Source organism: Bos javanicus, chromosome 8, assembly GCF_032452875.1.
Source record: "Bos javanicus breed banteng chromosome 8, ARS-OSU_banteng_1.0, whole genome shotgun sequence".
NCBI classification, from domain to species: domain Eukaryota; kingdom Metazoa; phylum Chordata; class Mammalia; order Artiodactyla; family Bovidae; genus Bos; species Bos javanicus.
The window spans coordinates 7,707,017-7,727,044 of NC_083875.1; the positions used below are offsets into that span (position 1 = coordinate 7,707,017).

Consider the following 20,028-nt stretch of genomic DNA (forward strand, 5'->3'; position numbering starts at 1 on the left):
CTCTGTGGGAGAGGGCAAGGGGGGATGATTTGGGAGAATGGCATTGAAACATGTATATTATCATATGTGAAACGAATCACCAGTCCAGGTTCAATGCATGATACAGGGTGCTCGGGGCTGGTGCACTGGGATGACCCAGAGGGATGGGATGGGGAGGGAGGTAGGAGAGGGGTTCAGGATGGGGAACACATGTATACCCATGGCAGATTCATGTGAATGTATGGCAAAACCAATACAATATTGTAAAATATTAGACTCCAATTAAAATAAATAAATTTAAAAAAACATATATTTTCAAAATGAATGGGCCCACTGAGTCCAAATAGAGAATTATGGTAGACCTATTATTGAAAAATTGTCAAACATTAAGATTTAAGAGAAGATCCCAAAGGAATTTGAAAGAAAAAGGAAAACACAAAAGAATGAGACACGACTAGCTTTAGGCAAATGGGTATTTGTATATGCTACCAGACAACAAGAAAAAGCCAGCAAAGTTCTTGCTGGCTTGTTCTTCCATTCCATATATCCAGTCCAGCATTACAGCCAATCCATGAATCAAAGGAGAAGTCGTTAAGCAGCCACAAATTCAAGGAATGGAACAGTATAGCTGCATAAATGTTCTCTTGAGAAAATCATGGAGAATATACTGTAGTGAAATGAGGAAGTAAACCAAGAAAGAGAACCCTGGAAGGACTTGATACAACCTAGAAAGTAGCTGTGGGATCTCTTCAGATGAGTTCTCTGTGAAAAACATCAGAAAACAATCTCCTTTTTACTGGAAGAAAGAAATTTAGGAAGGGCATTTTGCTATCAGGCTCACAGAGGCGTGAAGTTTCGAATATGTGCATAGAATTAAGAGTGTGAGGGAAAAGAAAGTGAGTCTTTGAAGACGCATTTCTTGTAACTAAAGGCAAAGGAAACAAAACATAAAACAGTAATAATAGAAGAATATTGTTTAGGTTATAGAAAAGGCCTTCAGAATAAGTAAAACACATTTAAAACTGATTGTTTTTAAGAAGGACAATTATGTGCAATGAAGATGGGATGGAGATGGGCTATGAACAACGTTTCAGCTCTCTGTTCCATTTGATTTTTAATCCATGTGCAAATTATACTTTGAAAAAAAGATTATAGTAAAGGATTTTAAAAATTCAAGAATTTGTTTAAAACTTGTCATGGACATGGCAAGACAAATAAGGAATGCTGATGCATTTAGTACCCACACTTACTCTTTGTTAGATGCTGAAAAATGTACAATATGCCTAGCGTTGTTTGGAGGCTTTGAATTCAGCAAAAACCAAAACAGACCAAAAGCCTTTATTTCCATGAGCTTATATTTCGGCAGACTGGAATATAATTAACAAAAACTATTACAAAGTAGTAAATTCTTTACTATTTTGAAAGGAAGAAAAAAATAGAGCAAAGCAAAAGATAATCAGAAGTGACAGGACTTGGGGGACCTGTGAACATTTTACATAGAATTGTTAGGGTAAGCTTCACTGAGGAAGGGTCGCTTTATCTAGGTGCTGAAGGAGGTCACGGAGGTGGCCACCTGAAGCCAAGTATCTATTCCAGGTAGAGAGAGCAACCAGTGCAAAGGTCTAAGCCAGGGACACACTTGATATATTCACAGAACCAAAAGGGACCAGAATCAAGTTAGAAGGGATAATAGAGAGAAATCAGATCAAAGGATTAAATGGAACAACAAACCATTTGTGAACAAAGGAGTCTTTATAAGGAAATTGCTTTTACTCTGAGTGAAATGGAAATTGTTAAAGCAATGGGTAGGCACATGGAATGGCTTGCCTTTCATTTGTGAAGAATCACCATGACTGATCTATTAAATCAGACTTGAGTGGGGCCCAGATGTTTGGCAGAGATCAGTTAGATTATCGTCAGAGTTCAGGTGATGGTGGCTCAGACCAAGTTGTCATATTGGAGGTGATAGAAATTGGTCATATTTTGGATGTACTTTGAAGCTTGAGGTAAGATGATTTTCCAACAGATTAAAGAGAGTAGTAAGTAGTCAAGGAGAAGTTCATATTTTTGGCCTAGACAACTGAAGAGATTTGATGAACTGAAATGGGGGAAACGGTGAGTGAAGCAAGTTTACAGCAAGACGCCGGAGACTGATTTTGTAAGGACATTTTTTTTATTGTTTGGAAAATGCTATAGGCAAATAGATGATATTTGAAGCCTTGCGACTAGAGGAGGTAACCAAGGAAGTAAGTACAAATGGAAAGAGAAGAGATGGGGAAGGAGAGAAGAAAACAGCAAAGCTGTTTAAATGTAGTCTATACAATACATTGAAAGGCAGCGTAAACAGTCATTGTAAGAGGGAACTTTATGGTCTGTATTTAAATTACTGACCCATCTTCCTTATGACCCACCACTTCTGATGTACTATTGTTGGCATCAATAAAAATTTAAGATCACCTAGATAGCTATCAATGTGTTTTTTCTTAAATCTCTAATGTAATCCCGCTTTAGATTTGTACAGCAGTAAGAAAAATAAAGTTATTGTACATAAAGTGTTTAAAGAAATATCATTGATTCATCTGCTGATGGGCATCTAGGTTGCTTCCATGTCCTGGCTATTATAAACAGTGCTGCGATGAACATTGGGGTACACGTGTCTCTTTCCCTTCTGGTTTCCTCGGTGTGTATGCCCAGCAGTGGGATTGCTGGGTCATAAGGCAGTTCTATTTCCAGTTTTTTAAGGAATCTCCACACTGTTCTCCATAGTGGCTGTACTAGTTTGCATTCCCAAAGTGTAAGAGGGTTCCCTTTTCTCCACACCCTCTCCAGCATTTATTATTTGTAGACTTTTGGGTCACAGCCATTCTGACTGGTGTGAAATGGTACCTCATAGTGGTTTTGATTTGCATTTCTCTGATAATGAGTGATGTTGAGCATCTTTTCATGTGTTTGTTAGCCATCTGTATGTCTTCTTTGGAGAAATGTCTATTTAGTTCTTTGGCCCATTTTTTGATTGGGTCATTTATTTTTCTGGAGTTGAGCTGTAGGAGTTGCTTGTATATTTTTGAGATTAGTTGTTTGTCAGTTGCTTCATTTGCTATTATTTTCTCCCATTCTGAAGGCTGTCTCTTCACCTTGCTAATAGTTTCCTTTGATGTGCAGAAGCTTTTAAGTTTAATTAGGTCCCATTTGTTTATTTTTGCTTTTATTTCCAATATTCTGGGAGGTGGGTCATAGAGGATCCTGCTGTGATGTATGTCGGAGAGTGTTTTGCCTCTGCCTCTAGGAGTTTTATAGTTTCTGGTCTTACGTTGAGATCTTTAATCCATTTTGAGTTTATTTTTGTGTATGGTATTAGATGTTTTGTGTATGGTGCAGATGAATGGATAAGAAAGCTATGGTACATATACACAATGGAGTATTACTCAGCCATTAAAAAGAAAACATTTGAATCAGTTCTAATGAGGTGGGTGAAACTGGAGCCTATTATACAGAGTGAAGTAAGCCAGAAGGAAAAACACCAATACAGTATACTAACGCATACACATGGAATTTAGAAAGATGGTAACAATAACCCTGTGTACGAGACAGCAAAAGAGACACTGATGTATAGAACAGTCCTTGGACTCTATGGGAGAGGGAGAGGGTGGGAAGATTTGGGAGAATGGCATTGAAACATGTAAAATATCATGTATGAAACGAGATGCCAGTCCAGGTTTGATGCATGATACTGGATGCTTGGGGCTAGTGCACTGGGACGACCCAGAGGGATGGTGTGGGGAGGGAGGAGGGAGGAGGGTTCAGGATGGGGAACACATGTATACCTGTGGCGGATTCATTTTGATATTTGGCAAAACTTACAATTATGTTAAGTTTAAAAATAAATAAATAAATAAAATCTTAAACATAAAAAAAAAAGAAATATCATTGAGTGAAACAAATAGCAAGTAAAAAGTGATAGTTATTATTAAATATAACTCTCAGGATCCAAGAGACTTCAAATTATCATCCTCTCCTCCGCTCCTCAAAATACGAAACAACTCAAGAAATTTTTTCAAAAGGATAAAAAAATTTTGGATCAAATTGATGTTACAAAGATGACTTGGGGGAAATTATCTGATATCCAAAGACACACTGGCTTCCTAATGTTGAATTGAAAATGATGCCTCCATGCCCCACCTCACTCAAAGCCCCACGTAAAAAGGACAAAGGCAGGCACCAGGCTACACCTGCCCAGATTTTCCTTCCAAACTCCTCAGATAGAAGACTGTTTTCTCCTCTAGGGTAGAATGAATAAGAGGATGGTGAGAGGTCAGAACAAAATCTCCATGGGACCTCTCACCCCCTGAAAGAAAACATATGAAGTGGGCAAACTGTATAACTCCTCTAAGTAAAACTTTTTTCTTTAAAAAATGTAAAAATCACTCTGTGTTTCTTTATGTGCACATACGTTTATATAAATATATGGAATATGATCTGGGGAAAAAAACACACGAAATCATTTCAATCATTCATCTAAGGAAAGACTAAGAGCAGTGGTGACCAAGGTGGGGGAGGGTGTTGATTTACCTGAAATATTTGAATTTTCATATTGAAAACACAACCATGTATTACTTAAGTAAAATGAATTCACATAAACACCTGGAAACTGGTTTTAACTAAGTGTCTATAATGATTACGTTCATAATTATAAATACAGATGTGTGGGTTTTGAACATCAATTGCTACAGCAGTTGCATACTTAAGCATTTCAAAAAAAACACTAGTTAAATTCTAAAGTCCAATAGCAAAGTTCAATGGAAATTATGTTAGCAATATCACCTTTTCTTTGTCAAATCAGTGAAATACCACTTGATTTCTTCAAGCCAATCATGAATCTCAAAAATAATGTTGACCCTCTCTTCCTTCTGGGAATGGGTATTCTTTCTTTTCACTCTGACTTATCCTAAAAAAACTTCCTCCTTTAGCCTGATTCTAAACCCTAATCTCTACAAATGATCTTCTGAAACCCTCTTATTCAAATTGTGTCCACTCAACACACACACACACACACACACACACACACACACACACACACACCCACACCCAGGAGGCATAAAGCTTCACCACCTCTAAACATTATTTTTTGCAACTGAAAAATGACCAGGGATTTTTATCTGACTCTGCAGTATGTTGTACTCTTGGACGATAAAGCCAATAAAGACACTGAGTCATCAACAAAATCAAAATTAGAAAGGTAAAATCTTCTTGGAAGAACAGACTTAATTTTCCTTCAGTCAGGAAAGACTCAGGGCACCCTAGGCATTTCAATGGTAATACTTCAAAACCCAGAATGTGCCCCAATCACGTGTTTGTCTTAAAGAACTTTATTAGTTATTTTGCTTAAATGCCATGTCCTCCGCATTGCCGTTATTAGCTTAACTGAGTGGGAACTGGTCTCTTCTCCACTGGATTCTTACAGGCCACCTGTTCTTATCAATCACTGGTTTCCATTGTAGACATCTGACACTTTCATGCCATGATCTCCTCTGCTAGCTGGAAACTTCAGGGATGAGGCAGAGACTGGATCCCATCACTCATCATCTCACTGGAGCTAAATCAACAAATAGCACTAATACACAACTTCACTGGCTTCCCTGGTGGCTCAGTGGTAAAGAATCGCCTGCCAATGCAGAAGACGCAGGTTACATCCCCGGGTCAGGAAGATCCCGTGGAGAAGGAAATGGCAAAACTCCAGTATTCTAGCCTGGGAAATCCCATGGACAAAAGAGCCTGATGGGCTGCAGTCCATCAGGTCGTGAAACAGTTGACACGACTTAGCAACTAAACAACAGCTCAATTTGATAAAGTGTGAATATTCTGAAATTCAATCCAAGAGTATATTGTTTCTTATATTCCAAATATACCTCAACCAGTTTAACTTGTCCAAACATCACTGCATGTGGTTTCAGAACTATTTTTCTAGTGATAATTAAGAAGAGATTACATCAAACCAACGTGGGGGGAATGTTAAGAACTGTATTTCTCTTCTGAATCTCATTTGACAAAACATTTATTAGACCTTTAAAATGTGCATAAAACTTGTTTTATAAAATTTCATTTTAGTCTATGTCGACTGTACCCAAAATTTCATTAAAATATCGTAAAAATAAAGAGGTAAAATCCCACCAGCCAGAAGTGAGTGATACAGAAATCATCCTTTTACTTGAGATGTTTAGCTGAGTTATACTTACAAAGGAAATGATACAGCAGAAAGAGTACTGCTTGATTTTGAACTGATCGTGCTTGCATCAGTGAATGCTTACTAATAAAAGGTGTTTTTAAAAATCCCCATATCAATCAGATTGAGGGCATAAAAGAATGGTATTTTAAAGCACCAATCTCTGGGTCTCTGAATCTGAAAAGAAATGTACACAGAATATTAAAACAGAGCCATACTCAGGTTTTTTCCGTAATAATATTAAACCAGCAGAGCACTGACTTATTCAGGTTGTGGTAGCTATTCCCTTTTGTGTGACTACCAGTGTTTATGCTAATGTCACCTTTCGGTGGAATGTGTTCTGACTTAAGCATATCTGAGTTATTGGCCACTATACTTCCATGGTGAGGGAAGCCCTACATTTACCTGATGGTTACGTTCCTTTAAGGAGAGAGAAATGATGCAGAATGAAGAAGGGAATCAACAACACAGCAAAAAGGGGTTTACAACTGGAAGTGGTGAGGAAAGGTAAATATAGTGGTGCGTATGTTGTTGTTCAATTCCCTCTAGTGAAAATGAGACTACATATCAAGGTTTTATTGGATTATATTTTTTTCAAAATTAAGACAGGGTGCACAGCCTTGGCTGATTCATGTCAATGTATGGCAAAAACCACTACAATATTGTAAAGTAATTAGCCTCCAATTAAAATAAATTAATTAATTTTTAAAAATTGAGAGGGAAGATCTTAGCAAGATACAATCAGCGATTGTACTTTAAATCAGTTGGTTGTTGTTGTTAAGTCACTTCAGTTGTGTCCGACTCTGTGCGCCCCCATAGAAGGCAGCCCACCAGGCTCCCCGATCCCTGGGATTCTCCAGGCAAGAACACTGGGGTGGGTTGCCATTTCCTTCTCCAATGCGTGAAAGTGAAAAGTGAAAGTGAAGTTGCCCAGCCGTGTCCGACCCTCAGCGACACCATGGACAGCCCACCAGTCTCTTCCATCCATGGGATTTTCCAGGCAAGAGTACTGGAGTGGGGTGCCATTGCCTTCTCCAATTAGTTGGTTACCTTAAATCAATTAGTTATATAAATTAGTTAAAGCTACGATTCAGCTGAAGTTGTATACATACATCCTTCTGCCCTTTTTTCACTCAGCCTCATCTCCAGTCTTTCTTTCCCTTTCCATCAATCATTTTGGGCAAAACATTTACAGTTTCTCAAGAAACAAAAAGATATAAAAGCTTCTGGATTATAGACATTATTTCCTTTTCCCATAAGAATGTATGTTTTCCTTTAGTCAAGCATAACAAGATCCCTGGAGATAATGCCTCATAGGAAAAGACTACCTATTTTCAAGATGTGAAAGAAAAGGGTTCAGAGATGTGAGTGTACACTCCTACACTGTGCGCATGTACAGATCTCTGAGAAGAGCAGAAAGTTTGAAAGTGGGTCTCATTCTTAGATTTTTTTTTATGAAACTGTTAAAACCTTTTACTGTGATTTTAACTGAATGAGTCACATTTCACCTTTTAAAGAAGGGTATGATCTTTTCTTTTTTTACCATAGGAGAACATAAATCACTGTGCTCTTTTGGAAAAATAAGCAGTTCATTTGAATTAGGTCATGTGGGTTCTGTCTCTGGCTTTGCCACCTAAATGAGTGAGGCCTGAATAAAGATCATGTCCTAAGTGGGGAATGCATATATATGGAATCTAGGATGGTACTGACGAATCTGTTCCCCTGAGCAGCAATGGAGATGCAGACATAGAGAGAGAGGGTGAAATGAATGAAGAGTAGCATGGAAGCATATACACTAGCATAGGCAAACAGACAGCCAATGGGAATTAGCTGTATGGCTCAGGGAACTCAAACTGGGGTTCTGTGATGACCTAGAGGGCTGGGAATGAGTGGGAGGTTGGAGGGAGACTCAAGAGGGAGGGGACATATGGACACCTCTGGTTAATGCATGTTGATGTATGAAAGAAATCAATATTGTAAGCCCATCATCAAACCAATTAAAAAAAAAATAAAATAAAGATCATGTCCTAGAATTCATTCCACTCTTCCGCAGGGTGAAGAGGGCTTCTGCTGTAGCAGGCTGGACCGACCCTTCTAAGAGAGCTGGGAGCACAGCCTGCCTTGTAGCAGGAGTAACGTGGACTTGGCTCTATTCTATGTCTTGTAACCACAAAATCAGCCTCAACCTGTCTGCTTTGTTGTTCATCTTCATCCCAGACTAATGACCTTGTCTCCTCCTTCAAAGAGATAATTGAGTGCTCAGCCGCTGAATTACAAAATCGTAGTTCCCGTATCTACTCCTGTCACATTCTGCATCACTCCCAGAGAAAGACTTACACTCTTCTGGTTCAAAAGCTACCCTTCAACTACTGCTCTGAAAACTCTTTCTTTTCATCTCATCACTGACATTGCCTCTTCTCTTCTAAACCGTCTTGTGTCTTTGGAAGTATTTCCTAATCTACTGACTTCTTTCTCCAAGATGTAAGCAAGCTCAAATTCCCTTTCACTGTAAACACAAAATTAAACAAGCAAATCAGGAACTGTAAATCTCACTGTGTCCACTGTTACTTTCCCTTGTTATAGCTTCTTGGAGATAAGGATTGACATATTTACACACTTGATACTATGTATAAAAGAGATAACTAATGAGAACATACTGTATAATACAGGAACTCTACTTAATATACTGTGGTGACCTGAATGGGAAGGATGTCCAAAAGGGAAGAGATATGTGTTTACATATGGCTGATTCATTTTGCTGTACAGTAGAAATTAACACAATGTAAAGTCACTATATGCCAATAAAAATTAATTTTTAAAAAGGGAATCTTTTTGCCTTTTTCTTTAACTCACCATTCATGTTATGATAACATATTTGCACATGTACTTTTGTACCTAGAGTGTTCTTGAAAAGGTGACTAATAGTCTTCTATACTTTTTTTTTTTTATGGCATTTGCTTTGTATTACTGATTATTCTTTTATTTCCAAACAGACTGTAGGGTGAAAATTTTTATTCTTCTTACATGTAAAGCACAGATCTATCTCTATGTATTTGTATCTATATACCACACATGAACAAATATAAACACACAGTGATGTTATAATTTCATGCAGTCAATTAGAAAGCCTAAAAATATCTCTTAAAAAGCTCTTTTGGAGGCAATGATGGGGGAAAAAGGTTGAAAAATAATGCATTATACAATAGAAATTTCAACTTTTCATGGTGATAAGGAGAAGTAAATCCATTATTTTTCCACTGGGTGCTGACAATTTTTATCTATTTTATAACTTCTTCTCAGAGCAGGTAATGTCTTCCAAGCTATTTATTTGATTTTATATCCTTTATGGTATCTAAAACACAAGATTCCCTTCTCACTCAACACAGATTTAAATAAAATTCAAATCTAAAATCGTAGATAAAGAGAGACAACAAATGTGTCATCTTGGTATTTATTTGTTGTTTATGGAGCATCTACTCCACGCATGACATTGAATTAAATATTATGGGAGTACAGCAAGATCAAAAACAATCCAATCCTCATGGGACTAACAATTAAGAGGGAGAGACAAGACCTGCATGAAAACCTAAAACATACATGTGAAGGTGATGTGCACACACACACACACCAGCACAATGGTATATTATAGAAAGTTGAGATTCTGTTGCTCCAGCACATTGCGCTCTTCCTGGAATGTGGTAATTGCTAAATAGATGTTTATAATGATACAAAGAGATTCTAGAGCTACAAGCACTCTAGACCTGGAGCATATAGGCTTCATGCAAGGAGCAACCACATGAAAAAGGCTATTGATTCAAAACATGCCTCAAATAAAGGCATGGGTCATTTTCAGTAAAGAGGCAAGCATTAAAAAAAAGAAGAAGAAGAAGAAAATACACAAATAATGGCAGGAAGGGGGAACCACAGGTGGCATGAAAAAGTTTCCTATCGCCAGGAGAAAATAACATGACATTTTGTTTTTTATTTATTATTAAAATGGCTTGATACATATTTTCCTTTTCAGGTAAAGAGCCCCTTATTGCTCGAAATTCAAATGTTCACAGGATGACTACCTGTTGTAGATATTTTTGAGATATTTTCAAATTTAGGTAGGATATTGAAAGAACTAGTTATCTCTGATGTTAGCCTAACCATCCTATATGGGCAATGTTTGTAAAATAGGATCAGAAATATCTGAGTTTATCATTCCTAATTCGTTATTTTTGTCTGTATGCAAATTTTGCATGAATGCCTAAGAATTCTTCATCATTCGCATTGGAACTTATTCCATGCAATAAACTATTTCAGAGGGTGTTGATAACATTTCCATTTTATGATATTCTTAATTATTCCACTGAGGTTATTGCCTCTGTGTATTAAATTGTCTGAGAGGTAACTGCTCAGTTCAGTTCACTCACTCAGTCATGTCCGACTCTTTGCGACCCCATGAATCACAGCACGCCAGGCCTCCCTGTCCATCACCAACTCCCGGAGTTCACCCAGACTCTCGTCCATCGAGTCAGTGATGCCATCCAGCCATCTCATCCTCTGTCGTCCCCTTCTCCTCTTGCCCCCGATCCCTCCCAGCATCAGAGTCTTTTCCAATGAGTCAACTCTTCGCATGAGGTGGCCAAAGTACTGGAGTTTCAGCTTTAGCATTGCTAATCCCTTCTAAAAACATCTCTAGTATGGAGATTCTGAATTTCAGGAATGCTTTATAGTGAGGCTGCTTATTAACTATTTTACTATTGTTTCCTCTTCTGCCAACATCTAAGGATTTCAAACTTTGTTTCCCAAAGTGTGTGTGGCTGCCTTGCAATTGTTAGAACAGCTTCATTTTCTGGGGCTGAACAGCTCATTCTATTCATATGCTTTCTGCTTGTTACCAAACAGTTGGTCCTGTCTTGGAATGCCTGCCTTCACTCCAGAACCAGTTCTCTGAAGGTGACTCACTTGTCTCTCTACTTGATGTATTTTCCTAAGCAAAACAAAGCTATAGCTTTCTTCTAGTGGAGAAAGACAAACCACCCATGTTTCAACATGGACATTTGCATGCACAGGAGTTCATTTTCAATAAGTATGGTTAATCCAAGTATCAGGATAGGAGAAGAGTTTTAGGGAAGAGTTTGAGACAGGTTTGCTTGGAAAATCAAAGAGGCTCCATGTTATATGCTTCATGAAGTAAGGAAAAGTTAAAGATGCATCTTCACCAAAATAATTCCTTTTAAAATCTCCTCAGAGAACTTAAGTGGGTAAAATATACCATCCATGATTGTGGACTAGTTTATGAGATTAGTTGAAATTAGAGCATTGATTCCCTGGTGGCTCAGACAGTGAAGAATCTGCCTTCAATGTAGGAGACCTGGGTTCAATCCCTGGGTCAGGAAAATCTCCTGCAGAAGGGAATGGCTACCACTCCAGTATTCTTGCCTGGAGAATCTTCCCTGGACAGAGGACCTTGGAGGGCTACAGTACATGGGGTTACAAAGAGTTGGATATGACTGAGTAAATAACATACCTATAGAGCATTTGAAGGCTCTATAGAAAAGTGATAGATATACTCTATTGATAAGTCCTTGGGATCAACAGTATAAAATTATGATAAATCTGTTTCTTTGTCACTTGTTTATGATCAGTCCCATCGCCACAGTTTAGCTCAGAACTCTAAGTATTTCTCTGTGCCTGCTCTAAATGTTCTGCCATCATTTCAGACAAATAATTTTTCTGTTTTTTTTTTCTTTTTTGCACACAGTGTGATCACCTTTGTAACTGTTCAATCTACAGTTCAAGCAGGGTCTCTGCATTCTCAGCTGACAGCAAGATACAATAGATCTACTGCTATCATCTCAGACTCAAACACCCCAAACCCAGTTCACTGGCATCCTTTCTTCCAACAATCCAAATCCTCTGCCTGATAGTCTTTTTTTAGAGAGATCATATTTTGATGATAAATTCAAACATGATCTCCAAATTCTGAAACAAGCAGACTGTCATTGTCTTCTAGTAGTTTTGTCATTGTTGTCTGTCCACATATTATAGTTTTTACTATTCCTGGTGGTTATGAGCAAGCTTCTTATTAATGATAATTTTGAGGTAAACACTACCTCTGAGAGAGAAGGATTTGTAGAGCTTTTTTGAGCCAAATTACAAGGCCATTCCTACAATGATAACTATTCAGTTATAATTAAATTATTTGCCTCTAAATTTTATCCATATTCCATTATGAAAGGAAGCTGCAACTCCTCTACCTTTCAGCAGGTTTATTATTGTAGTGAGCTCTATAGCTGTTGCTAGCAGATATGAAATTAAACAATGAACTGGAGATATTTCAACTGAATTTGACCATCACCATTCCCTCAGCATACTATAGGATTGTATCATAGGAATGATTTTACATTCCTATACATTTCCTAATGATAGGAAATGGAATAGAAAATAGAATATTTTCGTTATATCTCACTTCTGCCCATTGAACAAGCATCTTATAAGATCCAGCACAAGTACCGATTCTCTGGAGAACTTCCCTGTTTCACAGTCCCTAAAACGTTGCCACTTCTGTTGCTGTCTGTCACTTGGACCTTTGTATTTTCTTTACTTCTAGGCTCTAAGTTTCACGATGAAAAGGTGATAATTTCTCGATCACCCATGGCCAAACTGTACCTAGCACAAACACGTGTGCACAGAATGTGGTGAAAAATCTTGCTGAATTGCTTAACATTACACATTAAACACATACTTGGTGATTGACTGGCCTCAGTATATCAAGGGATCAAGGGAGAGAAAAATTATATACAAGAGGAAATATTTTACAAGCTGTTTCCTGAATCGGCAGGGCAAACTGCTTGAGGCATTGACGAAAGAACTGGGCCATGAGCCTTCTATACTTAGGAAAATGTAGATTATTCATAGAAACAAAGGAAAAAAGCATATATTATGTTTAGTGTATAGAATCCTGCTACAGTACCTACATACAAGAAATTATCATAACAGTAGGAGTTTATTCTTTAAAGTACATTTTTCTTCAAAGTCTTACATAAGAAAATAGACCCAACATTAAAAAGAAGTTTCTCCGTCTTCCAAAACATACCAAAAGAAAAAAAAAAAAAAAAAGACATTCTACGCCAAAATGTTTTTCCTAGACTTTGAAGTCAATCAAGAAAATATTTTATTTGTGATTATCATAAAGCCTGAAATTCATACATTCAGTTTTTGACACAATGTACCACAACTTATCCAAATAGCAAGTTTGTGTTGCTATCAAACTATCAAGATGAAAAACAAAATTGCATGTTGTGAAAATAATTGATTTAGATGGAATACTTTTGGCACTTTTCTTGCATTTGGAAATTGCTCTGCAAGCTCTTCATAATCTTCACTTATTTACATTTCAAAGAAAGCTGAACACTGGCGTTTTGTTCTTTATTTCACTAGTATGAGAACTAGAATCCAAAAGCCAAAGAAAATTTTTTTCAAAAACTGCAATATCTGAGCAAAGGGTGAAAATTTTAAAAACTTCACTACTATGAAATTTAGATTTCTTATGCCTGTATTTATTAAAAGAATTATCCTCTTTAATAAGTCCCTTTTAAACACTATGTTTCTAATACCTGGTGTATTCTGATAATGAATACGCCTAACTGTACTATAGTAGTAAATATTTTTGTTCTGCTGTTTGCCTTAATAAAACTCATTTACTAAAATGTATGCTGCTGCTGCTGCTACTGCTGCTAAGTCGCTTCAGTCGTGTCCGACTCTGTGCGACCCCAGAGACGGCAGCCCACCAGGCTCCCCTGTCCCTGGGATTCTCCAGGCAAGAACACTGGAGTGGGTTGCCATTTCCTTCTCCAATGCGTGAAAGTGAAAAGTGAAAGGGAAGTTGCTCAGACATGTCCACCTCTTCGCCATCCCATGGACTGCAGCATACCAGGCTCCTCCGCCCATGGGATTTTCCAGGCAAGAGTACTGGAGTGGGTTGCCATTGCCTTCTCTGCATATCCATCCTATATTACAGCAATTCTTTGCCCAGTGAAACTCTTGAACCCAACTCACATAGTCTCCAAAATGCACGTATTCACAGGTATTCACCAAAAAAAGCAAGCTCAAGGAGGGTCATAGCAGCACTAACCAAAAACTTTTTTTAAATACCCAAATATTCCTCAGTAGGACAAGGGATAAATTGTTATGTCTTCATATAATGGAATGTGCTGGGCTGGGCTTAATAACTCAGCCGTGTCCGATTCTTTGCAGCCCCATGGACTGTAGCCCACCAGGCTCCCGTGGGGATTCTTCAGGCAAGACTACTGGAGTGGGTTGCCATGTCCTCCTCCAGGTATCTTCCTCATCCAGGATCACATGCAGGTCTCCTGGATTGCAGGCAGATTCTTTAAAACCATTTGAGCCACCAGGGAAAACCAAGAATACTGAGGTGGGCAGCCTATCCCTTCTCCAGGGGATCTTCCCAACCCAGGAATTGAACCAGGGTCTCCTGCATTGCAGGAGGATTCTTCACCAGTTGAGCTACCAGGGAACCCCCACAAATGGAATACTACACATAAATGAGAATAAGTTATTGCTACATGCTACAACATAGCTAAAACACATACAATTCATAAAATAAAGCAGACCCAAATAAGTATTTATAGAAAGTTCAAGAGCAGGAAAAAATGTTATTGTTACATAAACCAGGATAGAGATTATCTTCAGGCAAAGTGATGCTTAGAAAGGGATATGGTGGTAAGAGGGTGAGCAGGGTGAACACTTCTGTGATATTGAGAATTCTGCTTCTTGATCCATGGTCTCTTTACATAGGGGTGTTACGTTTGTGCCACTTCATATAGAACTTTGCTATTTTTGTACTTTTCTGTATGTATTTATAATCTCAATTTAAAAGTTTTAAACTAAACCTATTTTTAAAAAAAAAACGCTTTTGTATTCTTCACAGAGCTAGAACAAATAATTTCACAATTTGTATGGAAATACAAAAAACCTCGAATAGCTGAAGCTATCTTGAGAAAGAAGAATGGAACTGGAGGAATCAACCTACCTGACTTCAGGCTCTACTACAAAGCCACAGTTATCAAGACAGTATGGTACTGGCACAAAGACAGAAATATAGATCAATGGAACAAAATAGAAAGCCCAGAGATAAATCCATGCACACATGGACACCTTATCTTTGACAAAGGAGGCAAGAATATACAACGGATTAAAGACAATCTCTTTAACAAGTGGTGCTGGGAAATCTGGTCAACCACTCATAAAAGAATGAAACTAGAACACTTTCTAACACCATACACAAAAATAAACTCAAAATGGATTAAAGATCTAAACGTAAGACCAGAAACTATAAAACTCCTAGAGGAGAACATGGGCAAAACACTCTCTGACATAATCACAGCAGGATCCTCTATGACCCACCTTCCAGAATATTGGAAATAAAAGCAAAAATAAACAAATGGGACCTAATTAAACTTAAAAGCTTCTGCACAACAAAGGAAACTATGAGCAAGGTGAAAAGGCAGCCTTCAGAATGGGAGAAAATAATAGCAAATGAAGCAACTGACAAACAACTAATCTCAAAAATATACAAGCAACTCCTACAGCTCAACTCCAGAAAAATAAATGACCCGATCAAAAAATAGGCCAAAGAACTAAACAGACATTTCTCCAAAGAAGACATACAGATGGCTAACAAACACATGAAAAGATGCTCAACATCACTCATTATCAGAGAAATGCAAATCAAAACCACTATGAGGTACCATTTCACGCCAGTCAGAATGGCTGCGATCCTAAAGTCTACAAATAATAAATGCTGGAGAGGGTGTGGAGAAAAGGAACCCTCTTACACTGTTGGTGGGAATGCAAACTAGTACAGCCACTATGGAGAACAGTGTGGAGATTCCTTAAAAAACTGGAAATAGAACTGCCTTATGACCCAGCAATCCCACTGCTGGGCATACACACTGAGGAAACCAGAAGGGAAAGAGACACGTGTACCCCAATGTTCATCACAGCACTGTTTATAATAGCCAGGACATGGAAGCAACCTAGATGTCCATCAGCAGATGAATGGATAAGAAAGCTGTGGTACATATACACAATGGAGTATTACTCAGCCATTAAAAAGAATACATTTGAATCAGTTCTAATAAAGTGGATGAAACTGGAGCCTATTATACAGAGTGAAGTAAGCCAGAAAGAAAAACACCAATACAGTATACTAACACATATATATGGAATTTAGAAAGATGGTAACAATAACCCTGTGTACGAGACAGCAAAAGAGACACTGATGTATAGAACAGTCTTATGGACTCTGTGGGAGAGGGAGAGGGTGGGAAGATTTGGGAGAATGGCACTGAAACATGTATAACATGTATGAAACGAGTTGCCAGTCCAGGTTCGATGCACGATACTGGATGCTTGGGGCTGGTACACAGGGACGACCCAGAGGGATGGTATGGGGAGGGAGGAGGGAGGAGGGTTCAGGATGGGGAACACATGTATACCTGTGGCAGATTCATTTTGATATTTGGCAAAACTAATACAATATTGTAAAGTTTAAAAATAAAATAAAATTTTTAAAAAAAGAGCAAAAAAAAGCAAAAACGCTTTTACTAGTATGCTATTTAATTATAACTATCTATGGTTTCTGGTTGTTGTTCTTACTTCCAAATTTCCCTGGAAATAGTATTTTTAAATTAAAAAGATATATTTGTGAACTTAAAAAAATACTTGTTTGAATTTATTGTTTTCCTTTACATGTTTTCCTTTTTTGCTCAATACCTCACAAATAGGCTCAGTGAGCAGAGTTTCTGTAAAGAAACTGTATTTTATAAGATATTTCCAGTAGAGGGAGCTTCACTTTCAAAAGGAAATTTCTATAGGAAATTTTCCTTCAAGGACCATCACTGAAAAATTAAAATATTTGATTTTTTATGTATGATTAAAAATCCTTCAGAGTGATGAGCTACTTTTATCTAAGAGAAAAGAGAGAAAATTTTTATTTGATTTGTGAAAGAAATTGACGAAGAATATATGTATTGCACAAACTTCTATACTGGATATATCTTTTTTGAGTGATTACATTTCCGAAGTATTCATAAGAAGGATTTTAAACTAAATTATTTAATATTAATTAATATGAATTCTTTCTAAGAATATATTATAGCAAATATCATGGTGATTTTCTATTATACAAATTTGACCTCATCGATCAAAATATTTTAGTTATCGACATTAAACATCCTAAATCTAAGTATCAACTAAGCTCTTCTGATTTCTTTGAGAAAATAAGTATGCATATTATTATCTAAGATACTAAAAGATAATTATAATAAAATAATCAGCTTATCTTATGACATGAATTTTGCACTCTTTTCCATAAAATGTACATAAATGTAAAAGCTCTACATTCTTTGCTTTTATCACTATATATGAAATTTGTACCAGTTGTAAAGTTACAAAAATTTACAATGTTAAAATATTTTCCCTGAAAATATTCTGATTTACAATGGTTCAACTCTTTACTTCAGGAAAAACCAGTAATTTCAGAAATATAGTAGCCTTCACAATTAGTTCTTGGTTACTAAAGGTAGTTTTTATGAGATGTGCTATATTTTTCAAGGTGCCTAAAGATGAAAAATTGACATAGCAACCCAGAGAGAATATTTACATACATCAAATGGAAATCATTATACATATAACTTAGCACTCAAATTTTTTATTTCAATCTTTTTGAAAAGCTTGTGAACTATAAAATGGAAATTTTAAGGTAATTATAATAGTAAAATAGATTTTACATTGGCTTGTATATTGTTTCATTAAGAATGGGGTTAAATTAATTAATCTTGTGCTTAGTGTCTCTTCTCTTTTAATTAAAAAGAAAAAGAGCCTACCAAATATGACTGGAGATGATAAGAAAATAGCACATCATAGAACAATTTTACTGTTCAGTAGGCTTCTTATTATTTTCTACAAAATGATTTTTCTTGGCATAGAACATACCTAGTGATTTATTTATCACTTTGTCTGCACAAACTAAGTTCTTTAGGAAACAGTACTTTCAAGGCCTTTATTATTTTATTCATTTAAACTTAACCTCTGGATATATAAATAATATTCAGAATTTCTCTGATCACTAAATGCTTATGTTCTGGATATTTTTTGTCTTCTAAAATGTAAGTAATGTTCCACTTCTAATTACTAAATGTTTTTTAATTTTCAAAACGAGAGTAACACCCAGAATTTATAATTCACTTAGAAAAAAAGAAGCTATAAACGCAATTTGAGAAGGAAAATCCTAGGCTTTGGAAATATTTTTTTCCTAGGGTAATCTCAGTTGCAAATAACAGAAGATGCCAGTTAATAAAATACATTAATTAGTGAAAATAAAGCAAAGTTATATATTTTAGAGGTCTCAAGAGACAGACTGCTAGATAGAAAACAGACTGTTAGATAGAAAACAATACTATTTAAGGGATACTTTCAACAAGTCAACCTCGAGTTGCATCCTTGGTTTCATCAATGACAAGTGGTTGTAAGGCTTGAATGAGTTCTCCAACTGTTAAATACAAGTGGACTCACCTGAGTAGCAGTGCCGCTTCCCAGAAGTAAAATCCCGAAACTAAAGTCCGAAAATGTCTCACGTAGGCCATGATACAGAGGGATATATTCACGGCTCTGAAACGAATCTTATCCAAGGCATGGGGAAGCCGTGAATGAGCCGGGAATGAGAGTGTGCTGCCTGACTCCGTGTCGTGTTGGCAGGGACCAACGACTGGAAAGCTTCAGCACCTGAGACAGCTCCCCGCGGTCCAAGGAGACCCTCTCTTTCAAACTCTTGAAATTCCCTTTCGACACCTTCTCTGAGCATTGAGCTCCGGGGAGACAAATGTGCAGGTGATTTATACAGGGACCGCGGAATAACGGATGAAATGAGATGTCTGAGGTGCCTAGGTTCTGGGCAGCAGTTCACTGGAGCTCTAGCGGCAAAGGAAGAATGCTAGTCCTTTCCTGACTCAGACTCACGACTAGAGGAGAAAAAACAGCAACTGCGGGAACAGGAATGCGTCTGCACCCGCTCCAAGCGCCGCCCGCTGGAATCCCACTTTCCACCTTTGGGTAAATCCCGAGCCACTAGCGCGGCAAAGGGAAGCGGGGACGGGGCCAATCGACACCGCCTTGCCAGCCAATCACAACTGCACAGCGGGGCAGAGTGACGGGCCACTCACGACGGAAGGTGGTGCTTAGCTAGCCGGACTTCAAAAAAAGCATTGAGTAACTGGTGCAGAGCCTAAAGCGCGACTGGAGGGAATTGGGGGAGGGAATCCTCAGCGCTGAGAACTGAGGGAGTCAGCAGCCTTTATGGATTAGGTAGCAGAATCGCACTTTGAGGGACCCTCCATTGTTGCCTTCCGGGAGAAGGCACAATTTAGTAATAAAAGGTCTTTTCGGATGTGACCCTGTCTCTTTGACCTTACATCAAAATGCAAGAGTCAGCAGTAAACCCAGACCCTTGGAAAGGGCTAAAGAAGAGCAGAGAACGTGGTGCGGAATCAGTTGCTTCTAGAATCACCTCACAACCCTGGCCAGCTTCTGGCTGAGAAGCGTTGCTGACGTGTCAGTTGAGTTTCCTTCAGACACAATAGGGGCCCAAAAAAGGTGAAGCTGGGAAATCTAAAGAAACGGCTGCTAGTGGGGAACGACGGTACACACCATTTTATTACGCATTTTCCGTGTCTAAACAGTAAGTTTAAGTGAGAGGGACAACTAGAGCACATGGTACATCTTTTCTTGTGTCATCTTTCTCTTCCCTCTCTCCTCCA

General features: G+C 37.7%; 1 protein-coding gene across 1 annotated transcript in view; it reads right to left on the bottom strand.

Moving 5' to 3' along the window:
* Positions 1 to 19,385, bottom strand: part of GLRA3 (glycine receptor alpha 3) — a 197,534-nt gene extending 178,149 nt beyond the window's left edge. Inside the window, exon 1 of the mRNA XM_061424963.1 lies at positions 18,788 to 19,385. Within this exon, the coding sequence (XP_061280947.1) occupies positions 18,788 to 18,858 (71 nt within the window). The 5' untranslated portion in view covers positions 18,859 to 19,385. The remainder of the gene's footprint in view (positions 1 to 18,787) is intronic.
* Between the last annotated feature and the right edge of the window lie 643 nt (positions 19,386 to 20,028).